The 24,222-nt window shown below is 36.6% G+C and overlaps 1 protein-coding gene across 1 annotated transcript in view; it reads left to right on the top strand.

Annotated features, from left to right (window-relative positions):
* Nucleotides 1-24,222, top strand: part of ASCC3 (activating signal cointegrator 1 complex subunit 3) — a 287,285-nt gene that overhangs the window by 230,899 nt on the left and 32,164 nt on the right. The window contains exons 33-36 of the mRNA XM_074896093.1: nucleotides 563-695; nucleotides 3,272-3,397; nucleotides 12,905-13,016; nucleotides 13,266-13,400. Coding sequence (XP_074752194.1) covers nucleotides 563-695; nucleotides 3,272-3,397; nucleotides 12,905-13,016; nucleotides 13,266-13,400 — 506 coding nt within the window. The remainder of the gene's footprint in view (nucleotides 1-562; nucleotides 696-3,271; nucleotides 3,398-12,904; nucleotides 13,017-13,265; nucleotides 13,401-24,222) is intronic.

Raw genomic sequence — 24,222 nt, 5'->3', positions numbered from 1 at the left:
ATATGATACAAAACCATCTCCAGTGCTAGTAACTAATATAACTTGTTCGGAAGTTTGAGTGGTAAAGATCATAGCTGTCAGTATTTAGAATCTGCCTTTGCCATTTTATCTCTAAAATATTCAAAACCTAGGAAATCATATACAGCAAAAAAGCTTATACAAGGAACTTTTAGTATTGTGAAGTCAAATACTTGGAAACTAGGAAATTAGATAGTTGCCCTTGTAGCCTTCATGAGTTCTTTTACTCATCATCTTAAATTGCATATGATCAAACGAGGGATGGATGTGGAATGGAAAGAGAGTAGAGGAAATTTATATTAGATGCTTGGATTAAGTTGCAGTGGGTGGTCTTCAAGTATGCAGGACGATAGTCTATGCCAGAAAGAAGTTAATCATAAATTTATCTGAGATGGAAAAATAAATTAGATGTGTCAAAACCAGTAGGGCATATGAGGCCAGAGAAATCCAAAAATCCTGTATTGCACATTATACAGACATAAATACATGTATTTATACATGCAAATAAATACATTTGGTTTATACATTATTGTCTCTTTGGCAGATGTACTTCAGATGATGGGACGTGCTGGCAGACCACAATTTGATGACCAAGGAAAAGCTGTAATTCTAGTTCATGATATTAAGAAAGACTTCTACAAAAAATTCCTTTATGAACCTTTCCCAGTGGAATCAAGGTAAAGATAAAGCAATCAGAAAAGCTGAATAAACTATAAACAGGACTACAAACGGGTAGATAGAGAAAAGTGAAAATTCCTGTACCAAATATTTCCTAAATGTTGGGTTCCTAGAGGAAAATTCACTTTCCAGAAAATATTATCCATTTTTATGCAAAAAAATCCTCTCTTCCATGAGCTTTGAAGCACTGTTCAGCTCTTTAGTCCATTCCCAGATAATACTGCAGGTGTTTGTCTGGTTCTGAGTGTTGTCTCAGACATTTGAATGAGAGCACAAACTGTTCTTCAAGGTCACTGTGCAGGACAACTATACATGATCCTCAGAATCCTCTCTGAAATTCTGTAACAAATTCTTATTAGGTGACTTTCTAGCGATTTTTATCTAGAACACTTGTTCCATTATAGAGATCACAGTCTTCAAAATCTCAGAAGTTCAAAAAGAAATCTGCATGGTGTAAACTAATAACTTCCAACACATCTTTCACTTCAAAATTGAAATGTCTTTTTCAGAAATGTAGAAAACCCACCTTTTTGCAGCCTCTCTGAATTTAGTTGATACAAAGTCTGCTGTCCAGCATAATGTAACTTGTGCCTTGGTTTTGATATTTATAATATTCTTAGTGGTTCAGCAGAAGCAGAACTAATTACATTGGTCTCCTATAGGTACATGTTTCATGGAGGAATTCTCAGACATCTAATAAAGCATGAGCGTTACTGGAAGTTTTTCTCAGTGATGAAGAATTCACAGTACTGTTCTCCTAAGGAAACTTCATCGCTCAACATAAGTGATAATGGGAACTCTATCTGGTCAGGAAATTTGTAGGAGCTTGAGAGTGCTATCCACCTGCAAAATATAGTTGAAATGGGCTGGTATATTTGAAGGTTAATTTTTGCGGTGCACAGACAGACATCCAATTTTTACAAAGAAAGAATGTGGAGACATGAGCTTCATTTCCTTAGGAAACCACACTTTTCTTTTTTTAACATATAAAGTGCACTTAGCACAAAAGGCTAGGAGTTGAACTTCTTCAAAATGGTAGCTAATATGTCAAAAAGGAGTGTGATTAAAATGGTGATGATATATCCAGACTGTATGGCACTAGCATAAACTAGGAAATCTCTCTATTCATTGGTAAGTGGTGTTTCAAATAAAGAAATCGTATCTTTAACATAACTAGTAATCACACCTTGATTCTGTTTGGAATACTATAACTGTTCTGTGTTTCTAGTAGCTCATTTTGTGTGTGTATATTTACTTTGTAGTTTGATATATTCCATCTTTTACTATAAACAAAGAATGTTTGATAAATTTTCAGATGAAGACTCACATATTAATAGCAATCTCTTTAAGTTCTATGTAGGTTGTGAGCTGATTAACTTAGAGTTGTCTTGATCTCTTTTAAGATCAAGTATTTGAGGTAAGAGGCTTTATAGCTTCAAAGAGAAACTTTGGGGGGGTTTTGCAGGGTGTTTAGTTTTAGAATGCTTTCCCATATGTTCTACCAAGGAGCAGATTTATCAGATTTGTGTAGTATTTCCAATTTGTACAATTAAACTTCATATTTTTTTAATTACAGTTTTTTATAAAAGCCATTGTCTATGTGTTAGTTGTAGGACTTGAGCACACAACTCATATGCCAGGCCTTGTGCGCTCACTGATTGTGGGTCTGAAATATAGCACATCAGAAGCAAAAGACAAAGCACTCTTTATTATGGAACAGCTATTGAATCATCTGTCCAGTTTCTGTTGGACAATACGGGTAGAATATCTGCAGTTCTTACCTTCAGAAGCATGCAGTCAGTGGTGGAGATCAGTAAAACACCTACTCATGCCACATTATTCTTTACTTTTAGAAATAGGAAAAGAACAGTAGGAAAAGAAAAAGGATTATAATACAAGAAAATTAGGTTGATCCTTAAGGATATTTGCCCTTCCCTGATTGAACTCTAGCCAGGCATGATCTCATTACATACCCTAATGCAGATCTTTGTTCCATTAAATGACATGTAACAGTTATTTTACTTTGTAAGAATCATCTTACTGCTTTTGTTCTTCTGTGAGTTTAAATTTTTCTTGGTAAAATAGCTGTTCTTTTTTCTTTTTTACATTCAATGAAGATGAGGCAAAATCTGGGGGAAGCAATTTTGATGTAATTTTAATAGCTCTCAAGTATTTGTCAAGTATTAGCTAAACTATCGCCACTGTTTCATTTCCTGTTTGTCTTTCCATTTGATTCTCTGTTGGATTAAACCAGCATGATCATATGGTCAACATACAGTATCCAGAAGTTACCACTGAGTAGCTCCATCTGAATACATTCCATGAATGACTTAAACTTGTGCACTCTTGGTCCAATCAAAAAATAATTTGAGCTTCATTCCACTATCATGTAAAGAAGGTGACTGACCTTGCAATTACATTCACCCTTCTTCCTCTCTTCTCTTTTACCAGAAAACAAACATACAATAATTTCAGATTAAAAGTAATAAACCTTTTAATGCACAGCTCTACAAAATCTATTACCTGTCTTTGTGACTGTAAAGTCAGCTAAGTCCTCTTGTTTCCTGTTCTTCAGCTTGTTAGAAGTGCTGGCTGACCACTTGAATGCTGAAATTGCTGCTGGAACTATTACTTCTAAGCAGGATGCAATGGATTACATCACCTGGACTTATTTCTTCCGTCGACTTATAATGAACCCAACGTGCGTATAAAATACAAATGCAATTTAATCTAAAGGTAACTTGAGGGCAGAGTTGACCCAAAGGTGGTCCTGCTGCTGTTGGAGCCTAGAATACTTAGCAGTCTCCAATGTAGGAGTATTATTGGCCCACACATGGAATAAAACTTGCATGCACATTTTTTTAATATTTTTTTTTCTAAATATAAATGCATTGCTTGGCAGATAACTTTACAATTTAGCGACAACTATAAAATAGCCTTATTGAGAGGGCTACGTCAACATCCCTAAAATGAAACTCCAGATTACCACATTCCTTTAGGTATTGTATCTATGTGTTACTTTTTTTTTAACTACCACATTGGTATGTTCTGCCCAGTTTTCTAAAGAAAATCTATTAAGACCTGAATTTTCCTAATAAATGAGAGAATAGCTATCAGCTGTTTCTCTGTGGTAAAGTTTACTTTCATTAGGGTAGCCTGGTGAAACCATGTGTTCAATATTTTGAATGATTGTTATCATCCTGCCTAGCTCCAGCTGGTATGCAGATCATTCTGAGCTGTTCCAGCAACATAGCCTGCCTTTGCCACAGCACTGTTTTGGGTCAAGGGTATGTTACCTATGATGTGATCATTCACCCAACAAATTAGTGTGGCAAATAAAGAATTAGGCATTTATAGCACTAAATCTTTCTTTATATACTCTAAGAGTGTTGTATTTCTGAAATCATGTTAATGTACGTAACATTTGACTGAATCTTCAGCTGGGCTCTTTATGGGCAGCGGCTGGTGGGAGCCTGCAGGTCATATAATAATTTTCTGTAATTCTTTCTCACTCTTTATTAGTTTTGAATTCTGCATCTAGCCTTATGCTGAGAATCTCCCACAAAACAGAATTTCCATCTAATCTTCTTTGGAAATAAAAAATGCAATGTCAGAACTGTAAACTAAGGAAAACATACTAAATTTTCTCACTTCATAACAAAATGAATACATCTTCCCTGAGAGTGACAGCTAAATTCTGGTTTTCTGTAGCTTACATGTGGGTAAAGCTGTATGACCTTGGAATTTAGACATGATCCATACTACAACTAATGTTAAAAACTATGCCACTGTGTGAAGACACTATTTTTTTTTAGTATAAAGAATAAGTAATGTTATTTTTAAATGTCTTCCTCTTGAATTGCTGTGTTAAATTGATTTTATTGATTTGTCTTTGGCAAGATTCGGTCATGTGCTATCTCTGGTAGGTAGATCTTTAAAACACAACGTATAGCTCAAAGGTAAGTGTAGAATATAGAAATGTAGTCATTTGATTTAATAGGCAAGCTCTTCCCAATATAAAAGAAGGTTCCCACTAGAGTGTGAGGTTGTCGTGTTGACTGATAGTCCTTTTTTCTCAGCAGTTTCTTTTCTGTGCAGTGTCATGGAAAGCTAAATCTGAAGTTATCACAATATCAACTTTAAAGCAAATGTTCTGCTATTGTGAGAGGTTTGTAGGAAGAAAGTTAGGAGGAAAAAAAAGAAAAAAACCCACTATATTTCATAGTGAGATGCAGAGCCTTTGTAGTGAGAAACAAGATGAACAGATCTTAACTAGTCATGCCCATAACAGCAGGATAGGAATGCATATTAAAGTTTAAAGAAATTGTAGTCTTTCACTGGAATGCCACATATGCAGGTTGGAACAGTTCACAAGTTGTGCTGGTTTACTCCCTGTCTCATCTACACAGAGGTACTCAGCATTCCTTCCGTACTCAGTCATGCAGGGAGAAAAATGAAGGATGTTACTGACTGTGTCAAAGAGGTCACTTCTAGATACCAAGTATAAATGCAGTGGATGTGCACACTTTCCATTCTTTGACATTATAATAATTCTCTTAAGTTTCATCCAAAGTTACTAAACTAGGCAGTTAGTAGAGTTCCTGGACCTACTTTTTGTGGTATTTTCAGACCTACAAGCCAAGCAGTTCCAGCATGGTCAGGGTTTGAATGAGATACGTCAAAGGAAAACTGAAGAGTTTTATGAACAAAGTCTGATAGTTGAGATAACTTTGAATAAATTGCAATATGATAATGCAGTTTAATGTGCTATAGATGACCATATGAAGTGGTTGATACTACCAAACAAGAGCTATTTGTGGCCCTTAATAATCCAAAGGTTTTAGGGTTGGGGTTTTTTATTCAAAAGAGTAGCAGCACAGTGGCTGAATTTTTATTTAGGTAGTTACAGAATACCCACTCAGTGTCACTTGATACAGCGTTCTTTATCATGTCCTGCCCTGAAGCAATTCTGTTGACTTCCTCTCCCCCGTGAAACAAGAGCTGTTTTCCAGCAAGCAGGTGATTGTACCTTAGTGGTGAATAAGTAATTCCCACATGCATGGTTGGTAAATCGCCTTGGGATTCATTGACATAAAAGTCATTGCATGTGATGCTGTAAATCCCCAAAATAATGGGCTTAGATAATATGCAGAAGATTTATATTCTCATTTATTGCCAGTTTTAGCTACTTGTATATTAAAGCTGCATAAACAAATCTAGGATTGTTCTATTCCAATACAGTATCATAAAATACCTTACTGAATGCCTACAATTTGTACTATTTAAGTGTCAATCTACCTTTGTTGTGAGATAGAGATCAAACTATCCTTTTGCTCTAAGTATCCAGATTTCTTCTAAACATGCAGTCATTACAAAAGTTTCTTCTGGCACACTTGAGATAATTTGTTAGACTTGCAGTAATGGCTTTTTTAATGGTGGTGTTGAAAATCTTTGCACACATCATGGTTTAACCCCAGCCGGCAACTAAGCACCACACAGCCAATCACTCACTCACCCCTGGAGGGATGGGGGAAAGAATCTGAAGAGTAAAAGAGAAAACTCAGGTTGAAATAAAGACAGTTTAATAGGTAAAGCAAAAGCCATGCACGCGAGCAAAGCAAGACAGGGAATTCATTCAATACTTTCCACTGCAGGCAGGTGTTCAGCCATCCCCAGGAAAGCAGGGCTCCATCACACATAACGGTTACTTGTGAAGACAAACACCATCACTCTGAACGTCCCCCCCTTCCTTCTTCTTCCCCCAGCTTTATATGCTGAACATGATGTCACATGGTCTGGAATATCCCTTTGGCCGGTTGGGGTCAGCTGTCCCAGCTGTGTCCCCTCCTAAATTCTAGTTCACCCCCAGCCCACTCACTGGTGGGGTGTGGTGAGAAGCAGCAAAGACCTTGACTCTGTGCAAGCACTGCTCAGCAATAACGAAAACTTCCCTGTGTTATCAACACTGTTTTCAGCACAAATCCAAAACATAGTCCCATAGTAGTTACTATGAAGAAAATTAACTCTATCCCAGCCAAAATCAGCACAGCATTTTACAGTCCTTCTTTTCATCAAACCATTTTAATTTACTTGTTTGATGAACCCCTGCATCTTGAAATCTGTGAAATGGGGTTTAACTGAGAAGTTAAAGAAGAAAAGTATTGAGCTGTTGATTTGGAGGAGTGAAGCAGCTAAGTGCTAGTTTTGTTCAGAGGCATACTGACTAGTCATGTGCATGCTGTTCAATAGATGATGTGCAAATGAGAGGGATGGTCCAAATAAAACTGTTTATCGATGTATCAGTCTTAATATCCAGAGTTTCTTCCCTGTTCTTTCTCTCCACCAAAACAATCATTCCTAAATGTAGAGGATTTGAATTTGCACGTTAAGTCAAACTTTCTGTGCTACTTCAATCAAGTACTACAACATGTTCTTCTTTCCGCACACAACTTTAGTTGATATGTTCTTTACTTAGTCAAGATCATACAAGACAGATCAGCGAAGTGCCCAGTTCATTGACAGGGGCTATTTTGAGAGGCTCATCTATCTTCTTTCCTTGGCTGAAATTTCTTGACTATTTCATTCTTTTACCCTTATAAAAGATATGATCTGCAACTTTCTACAAAAGAGAAAGGGCCATGGGAAACACTTTCTGTAAATCGTTATGACATTTTCCAAATACATATGCAGTAAAACATAAATAGAAAATTGCAACATATGTAAAAGTTAAACAGAATCAAGTTTCCTTTGAAAAGTTAATTTTTAGATATTCTGAAAGCACACATCACATCACTGTTGAAATGTGCGGTGTTTTACGTATTTATAAATATATTTGAGAGAGAGTGTGTGTATGTACACTTATAAAATCAGTTTTCTGTGTAAATTCCTTGTGAATACCTGAAAAAAATGTTTTATTAATTAATAAAATGGAAAAGTTTGGCAGTAGCTACTAAGAACAGAAGCTAAGAAAGTGCAGGTATATTACACTGCAGTAATTACCAATATTACATTATTACAAGAATTACCAATTTTGACTTGGTAAACAGATATTTCTCGGGGGGGATTCTTTCTTTCACAGTAACATTTAGATCTGCATGCATGTGTGTATATATATATATATATATATTCACAATTAAGAGCTATAGGTATTATTATGAATTTCATAACAAGAACTTGACCTTTTAAATTATTAGGGTCACAGTGATGTGAAAAGTACAGGAATGTAGTTCATGGCATGCTTTTGACAGACTATTCACATGAATAAAGTTTTCCTGATTCTCCCAGACTGGGAAGCCCCAGGCTGCTGAGTCCCTGAACCACTGCCTGTTCCCCAGTCTGCTGCAGTCTTAGGTGAGAATGCAAAGCTGAAGACCCTGCATCTGTCCATTCAGAAAGCCAATTCACATTATTGTCTTCCTACTCTTGGATATGATTATCTGTACAAATTATCTGTTGGACTGTATTACAGGAAAAAGAAATGTCCAATCAATATGTAAGCAAATTTACATGTGCTATTACCTCTGATTTCTCATCTTGTGTACACATTGTAGGAGGTAAACTTTTTGTCAATATTTTTATTAGAAGCACTGATGTGGAGGCAAATTTCTTGTTAGTGTCAGAGAATCTGGACTCTTTTTTGATCTTCAATAACCACAGCGTACTATATACTAAAAACTGTTTAGAGGTATCAATGTATCTCTCATACCTGGCATAAGCAAATATATGAATGAAAGAAAATACGATACAGGTAACAAAGAGATAGAAATTACTGTCTGTCTGCTGCATTTGTGCATGCCGTAATGCATTTTAGCAAGCCAATCACAGACTCCAGGGTCAGTCAGTGATGCCTTAACTTCAGAAGTGAGTTGGTACATTGGTTCATAGGTCTCTGGCTGTGAAGGTCCATCAGTTGTGCCATATACTCACTACCATTTCCATGGTATGTTTTGAAGATGGCAGCTGCTTAAGGCCACAGGCTGATGAAAGTTAACACAATTGATGACTGCAGTACAGTGATTTACAAAAATTACTATCTGTGCTTCCCCCATACTTGTTCATAACAAAATTCTGCTTTCAGAAGAAAATCTCAGAAAACACACTTTCTTCCTATCAAGTGAATGCTGTAGATTCATCTTTTTTGTGCTTTTGTTTCAGAAGGCCTTCCGACTAGCAAGTTTTCTCTTTTAATATTTTTGGCTGACTCTGCCACCGATTTTCATTATGTGTGTCACTATTACTACTGCATAATCTGAACATAAAAAACATGGTGCTGTAACAAATGACTTCACAGCATTGACAGTTATAGCAGGATCATTTCAAGGCTGATGAAAAATTTCCCAGAGAGATCTCAGGTCAGGTTTACATAAGCTAAACAGGAAATGATTGCCACCATTCACATTAAATCCTAAATGTTTTGTGTAACTTCATCTACATTTTATGTTCCTGCACGTCTCTCTGTCTTTCTCAGCTGATGAAATTCCACACTTCCTTAGATTAGAGAAATAAGTTCATGTTTCATGGTTTGTTGTTCTTGCTAAGCTCTACAAGGTTCGGGATTTTAAATATATTATTTAAAAGACAATAAAAAGTTCCTTCAGTTTTTGATTGTTTAAATTTTACATACTTTGTAAATTTTTATGATACCTAGGGGTTTGTTACTGCTTTTTCCCAACAGACTACTAATGGAAGTTAGCCTGTCTAGCCCATGTGCTAGATGCTGTTAGGATAAAACTGCCTTTGACTTTCACACCTCTCAGGGGACGAGTAATTGTTGTGTTCAAACAGCCTGTAATTGTGATCCCGCTGGCTTTCTCAGTACGCTTCTGGCTATTAGAATCATTAAACAACTCAGCACCTGTTAACAGCATTGTAAATATTCAACCCTGCTTGTGTGCAGGTTGAGTCCAATATAGGAGAAGGCTTACAGAGCCCAGACTCATAAATTAGAGCTTCTGACAAGTCAATTATTGTGAAACTGGGCTTCACTGTGAAATAAATGAAATGGTGTGCTGATAAAAAGGTAGGCTGTCTGTTTATAGCAAAGGGAAAATAATGACTAGATGATTCAATGCAGTGAGCATGAAACTGCATTGTTTTTATTCTTTATCTGTAATTAAATAGTTAGGTAATATAGCTTCATAGAAGAACTCACATACGATGCAGTTTTTATACTTGGAGCATACCAACATGCAAAATTCAACTTGCATTTATGCCTGCGCATTCAAAATACTGTCTAATTCCATGATACCTCTGTTTTTGCTAATGATTTTAACATAGTCTTTCTAGATGAATGGCTTTGCTTTTTATTAGGGGAAAATGTGCTGAGTGACCAAGAAGCTCCTGTGGGTGTCCTCAAAATTATATTTACCCCATTATAGATAGTAGTTAAAACACACTGGTACCACTTCACTCAAGATTACAAACCATTTAAGATTTTCCTTTATGTTGTTTTATTTGCACTGGGCAGCTAGATACTTATTCATCTGACAAAAAAATACCAAAATCAGAAATTTTCAAATTCACATAATTTTTAAAAGGCATTGTAATGCCTTTTATTACTCCAATTTCAGTGTGAAATACTGCAAATTGGACAGAGCACAAGATAAAATCTGTTTGGATTAGTGTCTTAAATTACAGTCTCAAAAAATAATTTCAGAGTATTGCCCGTATTTCTTCCTTTATTTTATCAGTATTCATCATCAGTGTTGTGGTCCTGCAAATAACAGAGCTGAAATGATACGGTGAAAGTCTGAATACCGTGACAACAAAGTGCCTTAATTATAATCATTTCAGTATTGTTGTATTCAATTTAGAGAAAAATATTAATGAATCATTAGTGGGTTAGATGTATAAACCAGAAAATCTTTTCACATCCTTAAACAACTTATGTAGTTAATTTGCTCAATTATTTTCAGAAGGTAAACAAGGTGTTACAAAGTAATTTCTGCTAATAAAGAGAATCAAAATGTGTTTGGTGATAAGATTTCAGGCAAATGAAAGGAGCAGATGGAAATATTGAGCATTTTTTATCATTATGGTATTACTTCAGTAAATTTAAAAGGGGACCCATGAAAATTAAATTGCATTAAAAACAATGTTAGAGTACTTTTGCTGCAAATAAGTTTTCTTTGCATAAGACTGGTAATGTATGGCTGTCTACAATATAAAAAACTTTTTAGTCAATATAAATAATTCTTCTGTTTTGTTTTTGGACACTACCTGTGTTTTAAGTATTTAAGATCATCTCGTCATAAACCCATATGTCACAGAGTCGAATACGCCACTGCCATATATATATATACTTTGTTGTGTAATGTAGCTGTTTCCTGCTATCAGAACAAATTTTTTAAATCTTTTTCTTATGGTAATAGTTACCCAAATATAAGTGAACATTCAAAGCATCAGAGACTTAACTCCATGATTAGGGATTAATAACAAGGGAAAAAAATCTGGAAATTACTGTACTGCTATTTAGCGTGGAGGCTTTCCTCAGTTACACTGTTGCTATTCAAACAGATAAATGTTAACAACTCTGTTTAAGAAAATAATAATGAAAATCAGATTCTGTTAAGAAAACAGTCATGGAAGGATGCTTTTAGTATATAAAAATGCAATTCCATCTTTTGAAATTCACTAACAGCAGCATTACAGTAAACAAAATAGAGCTTCAATGAGAATGGGATTCATATAACCAAATACAGTTTTAACAACTGAAGTGATTGCCTAAAGTTCTTTTTTTTAGTCAGTGATTACATTTCACCTCATCCTAAAGCAGATACATAAAATACTTCAGATGAATATCATTCTACAAGCACGCCTTTCTCTCCACTGGCAGTAAAGGGAGTTAAAAAGACTAACTCAGGTGTAGCTGTAACTATGTAAAATCAGCTACAATGAATCTCAGCACCCTGTTTTTCAGCCTGATGTTCACCTGCACAAAATAACACTGAAAGAACCTACTCTTCATTACAGCATGCGGTATGGTTTCCAGCGGAGATGCCAAGTACATTGTAACAGTAGGAAATTGTAGTAAAGCAGCTGGAATGAACAGAGGAGCATCTTTCATCCTTGCAGTAATCTCAGTAGTTACTTGTGCAACAGCATTTTACAGGATTAAATGAGCAGGGACAACCTTTTTTACTGTGCTTTTTAACATTACAATAAATGATCAAATTTTTTGTTTGTTTGAATTCCACATTGAAATTGTATGATTTAATTGCTCTGCTTAAATTCAGAATTTTTAACTTTCTGAGCATGCTCAGTTTTTCTTTATTGCTCAGTGAACTTATTTGTTACTTTCTGAATTGAGACCTTTGTTGAATCTAGAACACAAGTTTTTAATACATTTTTATATGGAGTTTTCTAGGTAAAAACTCTCTAAAATTATGTTAGTATGTGTGAATAAGAGTCTTATAATACAGCTTAAGTGACTTCTACAGTTAAGGAGCACAGACTTCAGTCACTGAGTCTTTTTCATATGCTGGCATGACTATGTTTTAGCACACTTTATAAACATTTTTCCTTTGAACAGATAACTAAGAACCATTGTTACTATATATAGTTTACCTAAACAATATTACCTGAAAATGAACATGTGAAGTAACCACATTGACAAATACCCTATTCCTTTTTTTAGTAATTTTAACTTTGAGAATAACATTACAGGGAAATATAACAACAAGCACCAACATTTGGGTTGGTATAAGGTTACGTTTTCAAGAGATGTCACTATATGCCTAGTTTTTATTTTCGGAGTTCTAGGATGTAAGAACAGTTGCTATCCTTGGTGGGTTTTCTTCTTTTCTCTTGAGAATAAAATACTGTTATTGTGTTAATATTGCTTGTTCACTTTCATACTTATGTGATCAGGAAAATATGAAATTGGAAAAATTTTCCCACTAACAAAATGCAGCCAGTCCAATTCTGTTTGTATCAAATTTTCTATTAATAGACGAATCAATCACCGTCTTTCCATATGTACATGCCTGTATTATGTTGGTTACTCCCACAAACCATTTAAGAATCATTAATTACTTGTTAGACTATATAAGGGAATATTTCTGTGGTTAATTGTTTAATGTGGATGTTTGCTGTTCCAAGTATGTGCATGTATTATAGCAGCCTTGTAAGTTTTTCTACAAGATGTTATTGTTAAAAATCTGCAGTGTAAAAAGTATTCATGTAATGCATATGTTTTCGATTTGTCTAGTTACTATAACTTGGATGATGTGAGCCATGACACTATGAACAAGTACCTCTCAAGCCTTGTTGAGAAATCTCTCTTTGATTTGGAATGCTCCTACTGTATTGAAATTGGGGAGGTAAGACTAATCTGTGCCTTACCACATTCAGTAAGATACATGCTCCTAAATGTTGGAAACAGCAAGATACATACATGCTCCTGACTTGAGATATTACTATGGAGGTATTTGTAAGGTTGAAAAGTAAGCTGAATTGGGGTTGCAACTGAATTATGATGCTAAATCATTTTTACTTCTTTCTTATAAAGTAGTCTTAAAATACTTTACAGTTTTGTAGGAACCATGTGTATTTGATTCCTCTTCTAACAGGATAATCGTAGTATTGAACCTCTGACATACGGCCGCATTGCTTCCTATTACTATCTGAAGCATCCAACTATTGGAATGTTCAAAGATCAGTTGAAACCTGAAAGCAACGTTGAAGAATTGCTCTTAATTCTGACAGTAAGTATTGATATTTTCTTAACTTAAACATAGGTAACTCGACACTCTTGAAGACACAAGTATATGAAAAACCACCCCCAAATTAAGAAAACTCTTTCTTCCCTGATCTGTAATTTCATTTTTTGTTGTTTTATGTACCTGAATAGTTTTTATTACTTTAAGTGTTTCATCTAATCAGTACATCAAAATTACTGTATACACCTGTTTCTCTTCTTATGTCCCTTTATAATGTTCAGGATCTATACAAATCTGATACTTATTTTTTACTCAGTGTGTCAGATATATAATACTAAAATGCCAGAATAACTACTGCATCAACATCCTAAATCTGTACCAGGGACAACTTTGCACTGGGACAATCTGGAAGATCCAGCAGCTTTAAGAAGTGAGGGAGACATATGGGGAAGACTTGTTTCCTAAAATGCCTGTTTTTCCTTCTCCCAGCCACCTTATAGTCCTTGAGGTCATAAACTGCAATAATGCCAGATCATATAGTTAGTCTAGTGACTACTAGAGAAGTGCAATGCAAGGAAGAAGATTTTAGGGTACAAATCTGGGGACACAGTGTACAATCCAGCATGGTAGTATTACATTCTCATCATAAAAGAATCAGGGTTTACTCCATTTTCTTTTTTGAGTAGCTATATCTACGAAATCTTTTTCATGATGCTATAACTCCACTTGTACACACACACATATTTGAAAAGAAGGGCCTGAATATTATCCAGGAAGACTTATTTCTGCCCACTTATGACTATAGTCTCTGTTAATCAAGTGGCCTAAATTGTTTAATATTCTTATTTCCAAGTGTTAACTTCAAGATTTAGAGTCCCATCTTATTATATTTAGGTATGTTACTTTATATTCATTATTGTTTTAACATAGATTTCGATAGATTGGATCGGTGGGCCAACATTAACGGGATGAGCTTCAACAAGGCCAAGTGCCAGGTCCTGCACTTGGGCCACAACGACCCCCTGCATGGCTGCAGGCTTTGGGAGGTGTGGCTGGAGAGCTGTCTGGAAGAGAAGGATCTGGGGGTTCTAATTGACAAGCAGCTGAACATGAGCCAGCAGTGTGCCCGGGTGGCCAAGAAAGCCAACGGCATCCTGGCTTGTATTAGAAATAGTGTGACCAGCAGAAGTAGGGAGGCGATAGTCCCCCTGCACTCTGCACTGGTGTCCCGATCCGATATCGGGGGAGGGTTCTTAAAAAAAATCCCGAGAGCGAGATTAAGACACAAACGAGGTCAGATGCTGAATAACCTTATGAACTTTATTTCTATAACAACTAATAAGAGCGATAGGACAGAGAGGAAAAGAAAGGAAAAGGTCGGAATCCCTAAGCAAGAACACGGTAGAGGCGCAACTAATTACCACCACCACGACCGGGGATCCGGCGATGTTCTGTCGGTCCGATGATGCTCCACGTTCCTGGCTCCGAGTTGGTTCCCCTCTTCTTTGGAGTATGCAGTCCGCTTTTTTTATAGTCCCCGTCCCCACAGTTTGTCTGCCCATTTCTACGGGGCTCGCTGTTGTAGGTGCCACCCCGTGGTCCTCCATGCACGCATGCTTGGGTGTCCATGGTGGTCGTGCTGGCGAGGGGCCAATCTGTCTCGCCGCGGTTTCCCCTCCACCCGGCTCATGCGCTCGCGCGCGTCGGCACAGCTCGATAGATGACTGCTGATGTTCTTGTCTAGGGCGGATGTGGTTTTCGTCGGGGACTGTGTGTTTGCTCCTTTACGTTGAGTCAGGAGGTGGTCGTCGTGGAGACAGCGATGTTGAGACATACTAAAAGTCCAAAAAGTTCCTTACAACTGGTGAGGCCACACCTGGAGTATTGTGTCCAGTTTTGGGCACCTCAATACGAGAGAGATATCGAGGTGCTGGAGCGAGTGCAGAGGAGGGCAACGAAGCTGGTGAAGGGCCTGGAGAACAAATCCTATGAGGAGCGATTGAAGGAGCTGGGACTGTTTAGTTTGAGGAGGAGAAGGCTGAGGGGAGACCTCATCACTCTCTGCAGCTACCTGAGAGGACATTGTAGAGAGGTTAGTGCTGGTGTTTTCTCAGAGATGATTAGTGACAGAACAAGGGGGAATGGCTTTAAAGTGCAACAGGAGAGGTTTAGACTGGACGTTAGGAAAAAAAACTCATAGAGAAAGTGATCAGACAGTGGAATAGGCTGCCCAGGGAGGTGGTGGAGTCACCATCCCTGGATGTGTTTAAGGGTTGTTTAGATGAGATGTTGGGGGATATGGTGTAGGGGAGAACTTTGTAGAGTAGGGCTGATGGTTGGACTCGATGATCCCAAGGGTCTTTTCCAACCTGAATGGTTCTGTGATTCTGACATGCTGCCAAAACTTCTCTGAGGAGAAACACAAGAAGAAAAATAAAAATAGTGCTCTTCAACAGTTTGCATCTCAGCAAAACCTGATCGGCATCTTATGACACTAGGAAAGCCACTTTTCTAGTACAGAGACTTTCACTCTGCTAAATTTAAATCACCTGCTGCAAACATTCAAAGTGTTACAGCTCAGAAATAAAGGCCACAGTAATCTTTTATAATGGAAAGTGTTAGACAGCCTAAATATCTGTTATTCTGTTGTCAGAAAACATTGCCAATTATATGAAATTAAAATCAATGTATTCAGCTGAATTCAAAATGGTTATCAACCACAATTCCTATATATGATGTGTGTAAAATAATTGAAATTTTTAAAATAAATGCCCACTAGTGAACAGAAGTTAAATAATATAATGTTGAGTAATCAAGGTGAAAGCTTTACTCCAGCTGATGTCTCTTTAAAATCTTTTCTCTCTAGAGAAAATTTCCTCTACCTAGAAACTTCAGAAATTTTTTTCAGAAAATTTGGACAGGGAAAGTTTTAGAGTAGCACTAGCAGAGATGGGGGACATTGCATGACACTGCCTAAACTAGTGATCAGCTTATGGAAGATGAATGATGGAAGCAGAACCTAGTGCTGTCTCTCATGTCAGAGCTCCTAATCCATTTAAACAGCTTGCATCCATGAAGCACAAAGGTAAACGGCAAATATTTCTGTTGCAGACAAAACCTAGGACTCTGCTGTTGGGCAGAGACTGTAAAATTTAAAATTCATTAATCTTGCTTTAAATCTTTCTAATTTTTTTTTTCTGGAAATATAGTCTTGGAAGTTATCCATTTACAGTCTTAAGAAAAATGAGACTAAAAATAAAATTGCTTAGTGGTCAAAATATGCCACGAGTCAATTTGAAAGATGAAAAGATGTATGAATGCTGGATGCCATTATAGCTGACAATTTTTCTTTTTTATGCAGATGTTGATTTTCATAATTACTAGTGGAATTACTGTTCTGTCTTGCTGAAGGTGTAAATTGAAAGTTTTTTTCAATCAGATGTAGTGTTGAAAAGAATTGCCGTTTCAACAGAGTTATTGCCAAGGATTTTTTTTTCTCCTAAACACTGTGAATTAATGAGTTTTATAATTACGGCAGTTGCTTCACACCTCTATTGTTAACCAATGACATTACATCTGCCTTGCTCCACTGGTGCCCTCCTCCTTCTTATTGAAGCATTTAGCAGTTTTGGCAATGGGGAATTACATGGCATGGGGTAAGTAGTCTAATTAGGTATAAGTGAAAATCCTAAGGGAAAAGGATATTTAAAAAGTAATTTGAAGAATCTCTTAATGATGCTGGGACTGCAAGCTGTAGCTATAGTACAAAAAGACCTGTTATCACTGCAAAACATAATTGTGATTATTCTGCTGAATATTCATTTTTAAAGTTTTTAATTTCAGAACATGTTATCTAAGAATAACTGTCCAAAACATTTCTCAGTGCAGTTGCAGGATTTTGTAGATGTGACATGTGGGTCTTTTTTGCATTTGAATTGTTTATAATCTTGCAAACTGTTACACATTTAGAAGTTGTCTGATGTATATAAGGAAGGCAGAAGTGTACAACTGTAACAAAGAAAATATTGATGTTGTGGGTGTGAAATGGGATATCTACAGTTTTTTACCAAATTGTCAATGTGTAACTTCAAAAGGAGCAAAAGTGTGTCTAAAACAAAACCAGGAAAAAAGCAAAATTGCATTCAAAAAATTCAGAAATTTATTATAGTATTAAAGATAAGGGATTTGGGGTTCCAGATTGATATTTTGCCATGTTGTGTTCAAGATTCAGGTTCATTCACGTGATATTTATCACCAAATAATTATCACCATTGATAATTAATTATCAGTGAATCTTTGCAACTCACATGAAAAAGTAGACTGGAGTCATCCTGTTTCTACTGCTGATGGGTCTCTCAAAAAAGTCATTTGATAGTAAGATTTGTTTCCATTTAGTAGTCAAGGCCATTCATAGTCTTCTTCAATATCTTCTTTTCTCTGTTTTTATTTTATCTTTTCATTTTATCATCTGCCAGCATTGTGCAAGACCAAATGATTTTTTTTCAGTATCATTTGGGGATTGAAGTATCCGTAACATGAACAGGAACACAGCATGTGGGAACAGCCTTGCTGTTATGTTGGAAGTATAAAGTAATAAGTGATACAAATAGGTGGGGTACAATTCCCTCATGCTTTCCCTTCTCATTTCAGTAAATCTGTACTTGAGATGTTTAATCTGTCTTGGGTTTGCAGTTAGCAGTTGAAGTTCACATTCAGTTACTTTTGTAACTGACGTGCTAGTGGACCTATAATTTTTCTGAGAAAAAGTGTTTGATGCTTTTCCATAGAGCTTTCTTTAAAACTTTCCTAACCGTGCTTCGGACAGTAGTAATCCAAATGATCTTAATCACTATTGAGTTATGGTGCTTCTTGCATTAAATATTATTGATGAAAAAGTGTTCATGAATTATTACTGACAGGCTGGCTTTCCCTGAGGTACCTAAAGATGGTTTCCTTTTATTCTGAAAGTCAGGTGCAGAGATTAGAACAGAGGTCTGGTTAAAAAACAGGGAGAGATACTTTGGGGAAATTTTTGTCATTTTCTGTACTAAATCATCAGTCACCACAAATATTTTTAAAAAACAAATGTAGGTTTGTTGTACCTTGAGGAAAGGAGGTCTGTCTTGATGATGGATCAGGACTGTGATGACTGGATCCACTAGCTTAATGACTTTTGGTGATTTGTTACTACACTCATCTATTTAATATTCTTATTTACAGAGCATTCATTATATCTGCTCGTACCAGAGAGTGAAGGGCAGAACCATCTTTCAGCCCTTTTTTATCAGCATGTTGTCCCTCATTTCTTTGAATTCTACCTACAAGAGAGAACTAGTTGGTTTTCTTGTGCCTACTGCTGTCTTTCCTGTAAACTGGTTATGAGAGCTGTGTTTCTTTCTAACTGGGGATCTTGGAGACAGAACAGCATGGTATCTGTGTTACACTGGGACATACACATCCATCTTTCTGTGATAAAAACGTGGACTTCTAAGTTTGGTATCCACATAACTCTTCCCTATATTTCTATCGGATAATCGACATAGTTTTGTTACACTGGTTTGTATTAGATTAAGTATTTTGGAATTCAGAAGAAATCTGGTGTTACTGGAGTAGCGGATTTGGAAAGTAGAGGAGAAGATTCATGAAGCAGGAGCTCTCCATCCCAAATATATAGATAACAAAAGAGTAGTTATTAACACTTATCTGTGCTTCATTACCTGTTAGGTATCTGTACTATGAGATTCCAGGTAACTCAGTTTACCTATAGCTTTATTTTTTGTTCATCATCGTTGGCACATACTATTCTAACCAGGGAGATATGCGAGTCTGTGAATATTTACACTCTCAATCTAAAATAATTTTATTTCCTTAGCAGGATTCTATCTTAAAGCTGTTTGTTCAGCCTCCCATGAAGGGGCCACAAAGGTTTTTGACTCAGTGATAAACCATCTTTTCCACTGATCTCCAGTTAGGTGCCAGGGAAGGAGGAATTAATAAGTTACAAAAATATTTACAAGAACAAGCTTATGTGAGCTGTTTTGTTTAATATTTTCTTGGCAAGCCTTGGGCAGAAACATTGCTTTTGTTTTTTTAAATGTATTATATTAAAGTAGTTTTCTGTCAGACATTTCAGAAAAAAGTCAGATCACTCTAAGTAATTTTCTAGTTTTGACACTGTCCTGCACAACATCCTTGTCTCTAAACTGGAGAGACATGGATTTGACAGTTGGACCACTTGGTGGATAAGGAATTAGCTTGATGGTCACACTCAGAGAGTTGTAGTCAAGGGCTCAATGTCCAAGTGGAGACCGGTGATGAGTGGCATTTCTCAGAAGTTGGTATTGGGACCAGCACTGTTTAACATCTTTGTTGGTGACACGGACAGTGGGATTGAGTGCACCCTCAGCAAGTTTGCCAATGACACCAAGCTGTGTGGTGCGGTCGACTTGCTGGAGGGAAGGGAGGTGCCATCCAGAGGGACCTGGACAGTCTGGAGTGGTGGGCCTGTGCAAATGTCATGAAGTCCAACAAGGCCAAATGCAAGGTCCTGCACATGGGTCAGGGCAATCCCGAGCACAAATACAGGCTGGGCAATGAGTGGATTGAGAGCAGCCCTGCGGAGGAGGACTTGGGAGTAGTAGTGGATGGAAAACTGACTGTGAGCCAGCAGTGTGCACTCACAGCCCAGAAAGCCAACTGTATCCTGGGCTGCATCAAGAGAAGTGTGACCAGCAGGTCGAGGGAGGTGATTCTCCTCCTCTACTCTGCTCTTGTGAGACCCCACCTGGAGTGCTGTGTTCAGCTCTGGGGCCCCCAACATAAGAAGGACATGGACCTGCTCAAGTGGGTCCAGAGGAGGCCACAGAGATGATCAGGGGGCTGGAGCACCTCCCTTATGAGGACAGGCTGAGTTGGGGTTGTTCACCCTGGAGAAGAGAAGGCTCCAGGGAGACCTTATAGTGGCCTTCCAGTACTTCAAGGAGGCTACAGGAAAGCTGGGGAGGGACTCTTTATCAGGGAGTGTAGTGATAGGATGGGGGTCATGGTTTTAAACTGAAAGAGGGTAGATTGAGATTAGATATAAGGAAGAAATTCTTTCCTGTGAGTGTGGTGAGGCACTGGAACAGGTTGCCCAGAGAAGTGGTGGCTGCCCCCTCCCTGGCAGTGTGCAAGGCCAGGTTGGACGGGGCTTTGAGCAACCTGATCTAGTGGAAGGTGTCCCTGCCCATGGCAGGAGGTTGGAACTAGATGATCTTTAAGATCCCTTCCAACCCAAACCATTCTGTGATTCTGTGAAATTTACATTTAATTTAGAAGGAAATAAAGGTGCTACTACTGTTTTCTTCAAAGCATAAAAGTACAGCAAGACTGTATTATGTTATTCTTTTTACATATGGCATTTCAGTGTCAAGAATATAAATAGTATGTAAACTTCATCTCGAATGAAAAGCAATTATGTTACATGCTAACCTTTAAAGAATTTCCATATTTGATTTCACTTATATTATCTTTGCATTCTCAGCAATGTGAACATGACTGCTGTGGCCACTCTACAAATAGAAACAGGCCTCAGCCATTATGCATGTTTTAGTGACCCTTTATAATAGGAGAAAACTGTTAACTCTTACCATTAAATCTTTTCTTCACAATAAATCCATACCTAGGACTGTTCCATGCATAAATTTCATTGTAAACACAGGCGTTTCCAGGATCATTTTCTTAACTTTTATACAATTTATATTCTCTGGATTTTAATATTTTAAGACATTTGTGCTTCAGTTCCCACTTGTAACATCTAGATAGTTTCACAGTGTGTTTAATAAAATAGTTTGAATTTGAAAATTGTATTTGGCATCATGAAAATAAAGCAAAATGCTACACTGAATTTTAATAGCATCCAGATTTCATCATCTGTATCCAGTATATTCAAAATATCTTGTACTTAGCAGAAAGAGTACTTACACACATGAATACTCACACATTAAATTTGTCTTGATTTTTCTCTAGTCCCAGTAGATGGAGCAGTTTTGAATGTTGCTGTAGTACTTGAATATAGTGATTTTTTTTTTTTTTTACATCATGACACATTGTTTCTTTTTTTTTTTTCCAAAGGATTGTTTGATTTTTAGTTTGAAAGCATCGTATGTTGCCTGCTTTTCCAAAAAAGCACAATCAGTTTGTAAATCAAGATGATAATGCCCAGTACTGACAGCTAACTGAACATGGCATAAGCCTTTCATTTTTATGGCATCAATAAGATAAAATTGCATTCAAAACCAGAAAATATAAAACCTTCCCATCTCCAGTACACACGACTTTCTAATCTCTGATTAACAGATCTCCTTTTTTTTCCCTCTAATCTTCTTACTCAACTTCTGTCATTACTTGCCAGTTTATAAAAAACAGAATCAATACTCAGGAAATTGAAAATAAAACCTACTTTAAAGTTGAAGGTTTCTGACATACTACCATCAGGTAGACCATAAGACAAGAGCTGTTATATTGGAAATAATACATTATCTTTAATTTTTTTTTCTTTTTTTCTTTTTTTTTAATTTGTTTTGATTGCAGTGCAATATCCACAGAAAAACCTGTGAAAGTATATATAGCTGTGGAAGTGGAAGCCAGTAGCCTGAGGCTATATCCCCATTTCAAACAGCTGCTTTAGTAACTGTTTCTGTCAGAAAAATGAAGAAATAAAGTCCTTTAACAGGAGCTATAGATGCAGTTATAGCAGCAAAACACTCATGTATACCAATGAAACTATTCTGATGAGCCAGAAAGCTATTACACTTGTATCTGCTAGGGTCGATAGGAGTACTGTCCTGGTCTTGTGCTTCCAAATGTGAACATTGGCTGCCATCTGTGGCAAATCAATGCTTGTCCTTGGCATATATGCTAGAAGCAAGTTCAGCGATAGCATGGTTTAGCTGACTGCTTGAAGGTGCAGGTGATTCAACCACACACCATTTATTTATTTTTTATTTAAGCACAAAAGTTTTACTTACCACTTGACAGTTAGAATCGTCATTACGCAAGTTTTCAAGCTATACATAGTCGTGTATGTGCAGCCAGTACTTTGCAAAGTATTCATATTGAAAATGAAATGGCTTTTTTTCAGCAGTCGTGTCATATGGATCTGTTTTCAAATATACCGTATATTTGTTGAAATAATGTTTGTGTCTGTTGAAACAAAACTAAAGTTCTAAATTGTATCTTTATTAAGTTAAAGCAGAACATTTTGTAATAGGCAGTGCTGCTGTGCTAAATGGCTGTGGGTTCTCATGCCCCAGGTACTCCAGAAGGCATTCTTACAAGCTCCATGTGCCTTTAGCAAGTCAGTAGAAATTCAACCTACTTTGTGCCTCTCAATATGCAATTAAAGATTGACAGGCAAATTTGGGCCCTCTGCAGCCTGCAGTTCTTTTGTCTTCACTGATTTCTAGTTATTGCCTTTACTTTTTATAGAATTATCCTATTGTACTCTAAATTATAGCAGTTACAGTTATATTGCTGATTAATTTGTTTTCACAATTCAGTTCACTTGGTGACACCAACTCAGCCTTACTGACTGCTGTTTTAAAGGCACACAAATGTTTTTCTCTGTCAGCAAAGAAGTTACTGCTCAGACAAAACTGCTAAGAAAGAAGATGGCATTTTGTAGCTTGTTCTCTGATTGGAACACAAATTTTAGGGTAAGGATTGGTTTGGCTGAAATAATTGCATCATACAAGATTGGTGTCCAGCATATATTGTTCCTTTAGCATAGCAGTTTTAAAAAAAAAAAAAAAGGACATAAGAGGATTACTGATCAGTCCTTAATGAAGTATCTGACACTTGTATTTTCCTATTTACATTTAGATTCTTTCTTTGTCTCATTCTTTTCTTTTTCTTTTTTTTTCCTGATGGAACCTGGCTAGCTTCAGAAGGTTGAATTTTATTTTCAATGTTGATTTTGTGTATTATCACCGATTATCTTTTAATAAATTATCCTCTCCTATTATTTGCCTAGTATTTACAAGGTGCTTTATTTCACAGTTACATAGGTAGCTCATGCTACCTATAATGTTAAAAGAAATTACAGAGTGATTTTTGTTACCAAAAGGCCAAAACTTTTCTCAGCTTTTGAAAAAGTTTATATATATATATATATATATATATATATATTTGTAAATTTGGTATAGCATAGTAAGCTTGCGTTTAGAGAACAAACAGTTGCAAATTTTCTTCACCTCTGCAGCTTAATGAATGTGGGCCAGGCATCTGGCAAAATACTGGAATTGTTGTATGTAGAAACTGTCAAATTATGCACTTTTCTAAGTAGTTTTATGTGGGATGATGCTCAAATACAACTTTCCTTAATTTATAGTAGATCTTCATATATCTGTGGAAGAGTCAAATCAGACATCACCAATTCGATTGGGTTGCCCACATGCCTACTTCTCACTGCCTTTCCTTTCTGTCTTCCAGTGGAAAAGACTAGCAAGCCAGGAGAGATTATTCAAACTGCTAGTTTTCGGAAAGATGAAATATATCAAGTCTATTCCTCTCACCTCAGAGGGTGAGAAGGGGACTAAAATCCCTCTCACAACAGGTCTCAAATCCTTCTCCTGTCAAGGTGAAGGCATGGTACTATGTTTGCTTATATTTATTTAGTGTGTGTATGCATGTCTACTTACAAAATATTTCTAGGTACAACTGATGCATACAATATTAAGAAATTTTATCTTAAACATTAGATAATTGAATGCACAATATTCTGTAGGTTAATGAGATGAATTCCAACTATTTTATCATTTACTTAAGGCAGCAAGCAAATGTGAACATGAGGTGTAAATAATAGATTTTTTTTTTATGATTGTCTTAA

The sequence above is a fragment of the Athene noctua genome, chromosome 1 (assembly GCF_965140245.1).
Source record: "Athene noctua chromosome 1, bAthNoc1.hap1.1, whole genome shotgun sequence".
NCBI lineage: Eukaryota > Metazoa > Chordata > Aves > Strigiformes > Strigidae > Athene > Athene noctua.
Note: the sequence above shows the minus strand (reverse complement) of the source record. Positions and strands in the feature narration are given on the sequence as shown.